At 51.5% G+C, this 10,343-nt stretch overlaps 2 protein-coding genes across 15 annotated transcripts in view; one reads left to right on the forward strand and one right to left on the reverse strand.

Moving 5' to 3' along the window:
• Kansl3 (KAT8 regulatory NSL complex subunit 3) overlaps window positions 1–10,343 on the reverse strand; it is a 60,563-nt gene that overhangs the window by 43,251 nt on the left and 6,969 nt on the right. The window lies entirely within an intron of this gene.
• Window positions 1,077–10,343, forward strand: part of Fer1l5 (fer-1-like family member 5) — a 60,309-nt gene continuing 51,042 nt past the window's right edge. For both annotated transcript variants that reach the window (XM_013522710.1, XM_013522712.1), the window contains exons 1-9: window positions 1,077–1,207; window positions 4,396–4,448; window positions 5,033–5,124; window positions 5,679–5,787; window positions 6,870–6,924; window positions 7,255–7,367; window positions 8,131–8,259; window positions 9,226–9,288; window positions 9,986–10,036. In XM_013522710.1, the coding sequence (XP_013378164.1) occupies window positions 1,123–1,207; window positions 4,396–4,448; window positions 5,033–5,124; window positions 5,679–5,787; window positions 6,870–6,924; window positions 7,255–7,367; window positions 8,131–8,259; window positions 9,226–9,288; window positions 9,986–10,036 (750 nt within the window). In that variant the 5' untranslated portion in view covers window positions 1,077–1,122. The remainder of the gene's footprint in view (window positions 1,208–4,395; window positions 4,449–5,032; window positions 5,125–5,678; window positions 5,788–6,869; window positions 6,925–7,254; window positions 7,368–8,130; window positions 8,260–9,225; window positions 9,289–9,985; window positions 10,037–10,343) is intronic.

Here is a 10,343-nt window from a genome sequence, read left to right on the forward strand (position 1 = left end):
AGGGAGGGAAGGAAGAAGGGAGGGACAGTGGCAAGCGAGGGTTGGACCCAGTGTGCTCAGAGTTCAAGTACTTTCTCTTTAAATCTGCTGTCTAGAAAGCAGTGTTAGCACTGTGATCACACATTTGGTTTTTAATCTTTGAATGCCATGTACCCTTTAGAATGCACAGGCAGCTTACTGCTAATTAGTTTGTTTGTCAACACTTTAAAATATTCACTCTAAGCATTGGGGAAGGTGTAATTTATACAATGTTCAAGGCTGAAGCTAAAAAGGCTTATCTCGTGCACAACAGAAGAGAGTGACCCAGCTGCATCCTTAGGAGCAGAGGCCTTCAGAGCAACGGGCAGTCACAGTAAGTTATTGGCTTACGGGTTTTCTTTAACTTTTACAAACCCCGCCAACGTAAGAGTTCATTAATCAAAGTACTGATTTTCTCAGCTGGGTGTAGTGATGCATGCCTATGATTCTAGTGCTCAGGAGGCTGAGGCAGGAGGAGCTCCATGAATTTGAGGGCAGCCTGGGCTATATAGTGGGTTCAAGGCCAGCCTCAACCACATAGTGAGCCATGTCTCAAAAAAAAAAAAAAAAGCTGACTTCTTTTTACTAAATGAAGACTCAGATCTAAACTTACGCGTCCTTCAGAAAAAAGGAAACCTAAATATGCTTTGCTTATCCATTAGGACTTTCCTTGTGACCTCATTGAAATAGTTCTTGATTTTCCTGTACCTTTTCTCCCATGGCCTTCTTTCTTTTATTTCCTCATCTAAATTGTGTGACTCTGGCAATGATTCATTCCGGACGACTTGCCTGTCTAAAGGAAAAAAGAAAAACACGTTATCAAAAGGACAGCAAGGATGGGAAAGAGAAGAGAAAGGAAATGTCAAAGCAGCCCTGTGGCTCGGTTTCTGTCACCTCCGACCACTGGCCTTATCCGTTCTCTGTGGTCCTCGCTCCTGCTGTAGCTGAGGTTGGGCTCCGGAACCAAGAACTGGTCCCCTCTGTGACATCCCCGCTGTTGCTAGGCCCCACTCACCCGAGACCACCGAGAGAAGCCTGGGACCAAAGAGTTCCAAGAAGGAAGCCCTAGAGTTTCGGAGGGAAGGAGGGGAGCAGACGGGCGCCATGCTGCGGCTGGTCGTGGAGTCAGCCAAGATCGAGCCGCCCCTGAGCCCCCCACCCAGACCCTGCCTGACCGTCTACTTCAGAGGTGAGAGCCAGGCTCCCAGGAGGCACAGAGCCCCAAGAGACAACATGCCTGGGTGAAGAACTGGGCTTGTCGATGACCTGCGGGGTAACAGATGCCCTGCGCCGACACAGCATTGAAGTGGACACTGCCCTCCAAGGGCGAGGGCCGTTGGCTCAGCAGAGGTCACTTACCTGGCCCGCGTGAGGCCCTGAGTCTGATCCCCACCACCACCAAAAGAGTCTATCATTTTTATTGCTGTGATTTCGTTTCCTCTCATTTTATTTTTCCAGGAAATAGTTGTGGGAAAGACGAGGGTAACGCTTGTTAACCTTCTTTCATGAACTAGGGCTGTGCCATAAATGAGTTTAAAGGAAGAAACGTTCTGCTGGGTGTGATGGCATACACCTGTAATCCCAGCACTCAAGAGGCTGAGGCAGGAGGGTTGCTGTGAATTTGAGGCCAGCTTGGGCTACATAGTGAGTCCAAGGTCAGCCTGAACTACATAGTGAGACCCTATCTTGAATGAATGAAAGAAAGAAAGAAAGAAAGAAAGAAAGAAAGAAAGAAAGAAAGGGAGAGAAAGAGAAAGACAGACAGGCCCCTGCTTTATAGGATTGATATGAAGATTTAAAAAGATAACAAGTGGGACATGGTAGTGCACACACATACGCCTGTACCACCTGAGAGGCTGAGATAGGAGGATCACAGGTTCAAGCCCAGCCTAGGCAATTTAATGACTTAGGGAGACTCTGTCTCAAAATTAAAAATAAAAGAGGGCTGAGAATGTAACTTAGTGCCATGTCCCGAGTTTAATCCCTAGTGTGACCAAAAAGAAAAAAAGAGGGGCTGGGATTTAGCTCAGCGGCAAAGCGCCTGCCTGGCAAGCGCAAGGTCGTGAGTTCGGTTCCCGGTACCAGAGAAAAACCAAAACAAAAAAACAAAAAAACAAAAAAAAAAGAAAAGAAAAAAAGAAATATAACACATGGCCAGCCCTCACAACAACAGCTACTAATAACTTCCCAATAATATTAATTACTTTTGAACGAGCCTTTTTATTTATTTATTTATTTTGAGACAGGGTCTTGCTGCGTAGCTCAGGCTGGTCTGGAGCTCACTCTGTAGCCCAGGCTGGCCCCGAACTCACAGTGGGTCTCCCACCTCAGCTACATGCGTGCATCACCCGGCCAGGCTCTGAAGGAGCTTCACAATTGGCAAAGCCTTCTCATTAATATAATGGTGTTTGCGCCTCAGGGCAATGGCCACGAGGTAAATGAGGTAAAGTTTATTACTTCTGTTCCTTTTAGATAAAGGAAAAAAATCCAAAACGGCCAGGGATGAGCAAGGGTGAAAGGTTTACGAGAGATTAAGTATATTTAGATGTCCAAGAGCTGGGAGTTAGGAAAGAAGAGATGAAGAAAAATCACAGTGAAAGTCCATGGGGCAAGAGTGTGAAAGGCAGATCATCCATGCAGGTGAAGGTTTCCAGAAATGGTGGGATGTGAAAAAAACAGGTCTAAAAGAAAAGAGGACGCAGTACTGTCAGCCTCCATACTGGGGGGCTCTGCACTGTGAATATAACCCACCATGAATCCAAAGTATTCTGGGTGCCAGGTGTGGTGGCGCATACCTGTAATCCCAGCACCTGGGAGGCTGAGGCAGAAGGATCACTGCAAGGCCAGCCAGAGCTACAAAGTGAGTTCAAGCCAGCCTAAACTGATAGCGAAACCCTGTCTCAAAAACAACAACAACAACAACAAAAAATCAAAGTATTCTGGGGAAAGTTGTGTCTGCACTGAACAGGAAAAAACTTTCTCTTGCCATCATTCCCTAACTAGTAGAGTATGATAACTACGTAGCGTGTGTATTGTTTTATAGCATGTGTATTGTGTGAGGTCTTGTAAATCACCTAGGAAGATTTATGTTATATAGGGGGATGTGTGTAGGTTGAAATGATATGTAAATGGTATGCAAATACCACACCATTTTATATGAGGAACTTGAGCATGCATGGATCTTGGTATTTACTGGCGAGAGGGTCCTGGAACTCATCTCCCAAGGATAAGGAGGGATGACTCCAGCTCCCACAAGAGAATGAAATGCCTTTCAATATTTTTTCCCCTGGCCTGTAAAACTGTGACAAAGCCCCAAGAGGGAATGTTTAGGCCTCTGGGCTTGCAGAGTGACATCCACTTATGTCCTCAGTCTGCAGGTTTATAGGCTGTGGGAGCTCGGCATGTGTTGGCCAGGCAAGAGACTTGCAGCTGCTCCCCCTGACTGAAGCCATCCTCACCTCTAATTATGGGCACCATCTTTCCTTCTCCTCTGAGAAATATCCCCCTCACAAAAATGTCCACATGCCTACCGTGATGGCCATGCCTGTGCTCCCAGCATTTGGGAGGCTGAGTCGGGAGGATTGCTGCAAGTTTGAGGCTGGCCCACGTGACATAGTAAGCTCAAGGCCAGCCTGCACTACAAAGCGAGGCCCCATCTCAAAAAAAAAAAAAAAAGAAAAGAAAATAATTCCTTTGCAAGATTATAGCCTGTCTTCTGTTAAACATATTTCTGAAGGAGAGAAACTTTAGTTGTTAGAGAGTTTTACATCCATTATTGGATGTCTCAGGGGAACGGTTTTGCCCTCATTATAAATGTCTTAAATCTCAAGGATTTAACAATGAAAGTTTACCTCTTTTTTTTTTTTTTTTTTTTGGTACCTAGGATTGAACTCAGGACCTCGCACTTGCCAGGCAGGCGCTGTGCCACTGAGCTATATCCCCAGGCCCAAAAGTTTACCTCTTGTTCACACCCAGTCCTGGGTAGGTAGTGCTAGTCAGGGAGCTGTCCTACCTGCCTGCCTTCTCCTTGTGGCTGTGAAGTCACCCCACTGCCACTGGGCCACCAGGGTGTCTATGGAGAAGAGGGAAGGAGAATGGATACTTGAGTGGAGATTTTTAGGATCTGGGCCAGCAGTGCAGAGGGCCATTCCTACGTCCCACGGCCAGAGTAAGTCACACGGCCTCACTTGCTGTGAAATGCTGGGAAGAAAATGAAATGAGCGCATTACACTGTCCACCACATGCGGTGATGAGAAATGAGAAGATGTGAAACCCTCAAAGAAAGAAGCAGTCAATGCCACATCACAGCTGCCGATGTCCCACCTCGGCTGACCCCACTCAAGCCCAGACACTGAAGCACCCTTGCTGTCTTTGCAGATGTCAAGAAGAGAACGCGCGTCACAGAAGGGAATCACCCCACATGGAACGAGGTAGACACACCCGGGCAAGCCATGCAGAACTACCACCAACCTCAGCAGCCTGGGAGAAGCCGGGCATGGTGGCATATACCAGTATTCCCAGCACTTATAAAAAAGGCTGGGATGATTCTCTGTATGAAGGCCCTGTGCTCAATCCCCAGTCCCAAAACCAAACTAAACCCAAAAACCACATCTGCCCACAGCTGTTCTTAGTCTGTCTCCCCTACCAGTGGGGACGGACCAAGCTATGGCCCATCAACTAATCCAACCAGGCCCATCAGCTAATCCAATGTAGAAGCCTGAAGCAGAGACGAGCCTCCCTGTGCAGCCTCTCTTCCACCCCCGTCTGCCCCGACCTCTGTTCCCTTAGCTCCTAATGTGCCGCCCATGCAGTTCAAGCTGCTGAGATCTGGGTGGGACGCTCCATTCCTCGGGCAAGGTGGCAATGCCAGCTTCTTAGGGAAACAGACACGAGGGAAGCTCCTGAGCTTTAGAGAAATGCAGTGCCAGCCCATCCCCCCAGTTTTTCTCATTTCCTGGCGGGGTGGCCTGAGAAGGGCTGAGGAAAGCTGCTGACTTCTCCATGCCCCCGACAGACTCTCATCTGGCACCTCTGGAGCCGCCCCCTGGAAAATGACTCCTTCCTGCAACTCATCCTTCGGGACATGGGCTCAAAAAAGAAAGAAAGGTGAGGTAGAGATGGGAGGAGCCTAATTCCTTGACCAAAGGATCAGCAGATGATGGATCTCTTGTTGTGAACCCATAATTCCTGCTGACGCAGGCACCAGAGCCCACTCCAGCCACTGAAGGAAAAAAGGGGTTGGGACACTGGAAGCATAGTAAGGCTGGGAAAGCAAATCAGCTAGGACTAGGAGCTTGGGTCCCAGCTGTAGCTTTGTTCTGAAGCCACAGGTCCCAAATCTCTGTTTCTCTCTCTCCGCTCAACCCTGGTTTCCCATTAGGGCCCCATTCTAGGGCCCAATAGAGACTAAACTCCCATGGAGGGTGCTGGTGTAGCACGCCATGGTAAGGTTTCCAGGAGAGAGAATCTCACTGGACCAGCTGTGGTCAGGTGTCCACCCCTGGTCCAGTCCAGAGCCCTGCTCCCTCTGCTGGACTCACCACCTCATAGGGGTTTTTCAGCCTCTAAGTGAAAACCAACTCTAGCTAAAGCGATGCCTGGGGCAGAGGTAGGCACCTTTCCCTGGGCTCACATCTCACACCTGCTCTTTGCCTCCCCAGGTTCATTGGCCTGGCCACAGTCCTGCTCAAGCCATTGGTGAAAAAGCCCAGGGAGGTGCTTTTCGTGAAGGACCTGAATCTGCTCAACCATTCCATGATGCCCACAGATGTGAGTCAGGCCCAGCGGGGCAGCTGGAGAAGTGACAGCAGCTGGTGTAGCTGAGCTTCTCCGGCTTCCTGCCCCGGTCCCCTTCCCCTGACTCCCCCGTGCTGCCCTCTGCCTACTGAGAAGGGGAACTGACTGTTCCTGGGCACCCACCATTCTACTAGGCGCGGGGACACAAAGTTGAGTTTTGGCAGAGCCTCAATGGCAGGCACGGGTGGGAAAGCTTGGTAAGGGACACCAGGAAGGCTTCTGGTGACCCCTGGTTGGAGGCTGTTGGCTTAGGGCAGCAAAGGTAAGGTAACTAGAAGCCCAGCATCCCATGTGATTGGTTTGGGGGGCATAACTGGCTCTCTCTGGTTGGTCCTAAGTTGGTAGTGGGGACAAAAATTAGGGCAGCTGTCAGCTTGTTAATTAAATCATCAAGCCCGGGGTACTTGGGTCTAATCAGTATTGTCTGGCTTCCTGAATTGTGAGACGCAGCCGTCTGACTTCCTACAAGTCTTCCTGGACTGATTACTGTAGATAAAGGACTAGGCTCCAGGCTGGTGATCGCAGATTATGGTCAGAGCTCTGTTTCCATCTGTGACCCAGCCATTGTCCCGCTGCATATGCAGTCCCTCAGAAGGGCAGGCGTTTTCCCACTGGGCAAAGAGGGAGGTGAACCCTGGCAGGGCATCAAATGCACAGTGAAGGGACCGGTTCGAGGAGGGTGGGTTCCCTGCACTCCTGGCACGTGGTAGAGGGTGGAAGTGGGGGGACAGAGCTGAGGCTGGATGGCTGGCTAGGGACCCGAGGGGGGCCTCTGGTCTCTGTGGCTGAGCGCACCCAGCCCTGGGCCAGTCCCTCATCACCTTCTCGCACCTTCTGCCATCTCCGCCACTATATGGCCGCTCTATTGTCCAAATCTTTTCACTGTAATCCATTGTTCTGTCCTCACCAGTTTTGCCTGTGGTTGGCCCTGTCCCATGACAGCATCACCGTCCCCAGGAGGACTGGGCACCAACCTAGCAAGCCTGGAGCAGGAGTAGGTGCTGTGACTTAGCCAACGGTCGCAGGATCTGGCTTACAACTTCTTTGCTTTGCAGTGCACTGTCACCCTCCAGGTGGCACATGTGATCCACTGGGACACTCAGAAGACAGGTATGTCCTTCCCAGGCCTCACCCCTGCCCTTTCTCAAGCAGAGCTGGATGGGCTTTTGGGGACCTTTGAGAACCAGCCCTAGAGGTTTTTGGGAGGACTGCAGCCAGGTTAGGGTGCCTAGAGCCCTCCTAGGTCCAGAGTCAGGTCCAGGGCTCCATGGTCACGAGGCTGGGTGGGGCCCTGGGAGTGTCCTGGGAGGACATGTGCTTCATCAGGGCCTCTTGGCCATGGCCTTGTCAGAAGGGTGTCACTGGGGACAGAGGATGCAAGGGGGAAGTCCTCCACACCTGCCAAGCTTCAGTCTCTGCGCCCGGCCTGTGTTTCTCCAGGTGGTGAAGACCCCCTGGGCATGACCACATGGGAAGCGGCCCAGCAGAAGCTCCTGGTCCCCAGCTCTGCAGGGATGCACAGGGCTCTGTCCTCCAAGCCTCAGCACTTTCAGGTGAGGACCATGCCGGCCAAGAGTCCACGTGGCCCACCTGACACCTTTGTGGGGTTCCTAGGGCATCTCCTCCCCACCTAAGGTTGGAGTTCCAGACCCAGCTTCAGGACCTCAGGTTTTCACTGAGTCCCTAGCTCCTCCTGAGCCATTCTGAGTACCTTCTGCCCGCGGCTGAGGCCAGAGACAGCTCCAGGGGGGCATAAGGAGGGGCTGTGGTGGACCAGCAGGCCCTGGTCGGTGCTGGGGAGGCAGCGCAGACCTGCTTGTCCTGAGCCCTCGGATTGTTGACAAAACAAGGCGAGGCACATGCAAGGTCAAAGTCACTGTGCAAGAAGGGCCAAGACTGGATGGTGCCGTGGGAAGCCCATCCCATGCCTCACCGACGTCCTTCAGATTCGAGCCGGGGGTCTCGCATTATTGCCACGTTCTGTCAGATCCCCAGCCTGCCAGTGCCAGGGAGTCAGCATCTGGTGCGTGGTTGCCCCCACTTCTGCCTTGCCATTCCCTGCCCCAAGCCACCTCTGTCACTTTCTGGACCGCCCCTCCAGATAGCCTCGTCCTGAGCTCACAGCCAGCAGCTCTGTCTTGTCCCTTCTTGGGTCACAGTTATCTCTCAGAGATATCTGCCTGCCCTGTCCTGCACTTGCTTAAAAAGCCCCAGCATCCTGGGACAAACTTCGCTCCTTACACCGGCTGCCCTGGTCCTTGAGGACCCAAGCCCATGTCTCCAGGGAGCCCGGTCCCCACACGCTTCCCTCTGTAGGTTCAGGTGAAGGTGTTTGAAGCCCGACAGCTCATGGGCAACAACATCCATCCACTGGTGAAGGTGACCATTGCAGGCCAGCAGCACCACACCCGGATCAAGATGGGAAACAACCCTTTTTTCAATGAGGTGGGCTGAGCAGGGACTGTTGGGCAGATGTGCCCATCAGAAGCCGGGCACCCCCTGCAGGCAGCAGGCATTCTTGTTTCCTGATGAGGGTGGATGCAAGTGCTTGTTCTCCAAGCATTAACTAAGCACCTACTGAGGGCTGAGTACTGTGCTTGGCACTGGGGTACAGTAGGAGATAATTCGGAGCCCTGCATTGAGGAGCTGGGATCTGGTGGGGGCACAGGGCACGAACCCGCAAGTTTTGCCAGGGTGGCAGGCTAGGCTGAGAGGGCTCCGGGAGCAGTGTTCATGCAGCCATGAAAGCGGGCCCAGCCACACACATCTGGTCACTGCTGGAGCCCAGACTGTAGCATCATTGTCTGCCTCTTCATAAATACTTGTTCAGGTAGTTTCAGAGAGAAGAAAAGCACTATGGGATGTGGGAGGAGTGAGTCAGTAACAAGACCAGGACCTGGAGAAAAAACTCAGAAAACTTTCACCAGGGAAAGATGGACAGGGTGGAGAAAGATGATTCAGGAAAAGGGAAGTGTGTTTGCAAAAGCCGGAAGCAAGAAGCAGCTCGATTTGTTGGCAGAACTGGAGATACGGGTGTGAGTCTGTAGTATGGGTTGAGGTCTCGTCACAGACACACTCAGGAGCCATAGAGGGTTTAAGCAGTGAAGTGACAGGAGAAAGGGGTTCTGGCCCCTGCAGGAGGTGAATGGAGCAGACTTGGGGATGCAGGAGGGGAGGAAGGTCACCATCCTGGAGCCGCCAGCTGGACCTTGAGCTGCTGGCTGCTCCGAGAACCCCTATCCCCACCTGTCACTTGAGAACCTACCAGCAGCCCAGGCGCCTCTGCTTCCGGCGGGGAGGGTCTTCGAGAGGTCATGGGGCAGGCAAAGTCGGGGAAGAAGTGCAGTGCTCTGAGGCTTTGGGCTTCATGGTGGAGGAAACACGGCCCACCAGCCCTTCCGTCTGCCGCAGATTTTCTTCCAGAATTTCCATGAGGTTCCTGCGAAGTTCTTTGATGAGATCATCTTAGTCCAGGTGAGGAGCCAAACTGGTGCCCAGCAAAACGGGCCCAACTTTCTTGTCCCTTCTCAATCCTGGGAAACCCTTCAGCCCCAGCCCCTGCCCTGAGAGCTAGCGTACCTTGAGAGGCAGCGTCTCTACCACCTTCTTCACCCCCTCATAGTCTAGATCCATCCTTCCTTCCCTCCTTCCTTCCTTCCTTCCTCCCTTCGACAAATGTTATAGATCACCAGCCAGCAGGCTCTGAGCTAGGCACTGAGGTGAACAAGGCAGCCCATTCCCGTGTGGCAGGTTCTCATCTCCCCAAAGATGCTCATGTCCCCAAAGACTGGGTGTGACTCTGGGTACCAAATGCCTAAGGCAGACAGGAGGCTTCTCCCGTGGATGTGTTTAGCGTTCTTAGGAAGGAGACAAAGAGGAAACAGCCAGACAATGTGTAATGCGAAAAGTCATTGCAACACATAGCTTTGTGTTGACCTGGGGCCAGTGAATCCGCCTCTCCCATCAGTTTCCTCATCAATGAAATGGAACTGAAAATCTGAATCTCTGAGGGTTCCCCTGAGAAGGAAGCGAGGAAAGCTATGTGCAAGCATTGGCCGCTGGGAAGCGGTGAAATCCTGGATTCTCTGGATATGCCCCACCACTGCTTCCACACGAGATGGGAAAAGCGGGCTTGTGAATCATTAAGATCTTTCTGGAAACTCCCTTGCAGGTGTTGAACTCCTCTGTCATGAGATCCAAAGCAGAGATCGGGAGATTCCAGGTGAGCCCTGTATATAAAATGGGAGGCTTTGTTAAAATGGTTGTACAGACAGTTGTAGAGCCTAGGGGATTTTTGCACAGAAAGGTCCAGATTTGGATCCACCTACTAACTTAGACAAGTAATTCCTACTAAATGACGTAGACAAACCTCTACTTCCTCATCTGTAAAATGAAATAATTATATACCCAACCTGCAGGGTGGTGAATTACCCAAACCCATGAGCTGTGGACAAAGTTCTTATCTCTCCCTAAAAAGCAGAGGTCCCGAAAAGGGCAAGCTAAGTTGGAGAGAGAGAGAGAGAGAGAGA

This window comes from Chinchilla lanigera, unplaced genomic scaffold, assembly GCF_000276665.1.
Source record: "Chinchilla lanigera isolate Chin_1 unplaced genomic scaffold, ChiLan1.0 scaffold00069, whole genome shotgun sequence".
NCBI lineage: Eukaryota > Metazoa > Chordata > Mammalia > Rodentia > Chinchillidae > Chinchilla > Chinchilla lanigera.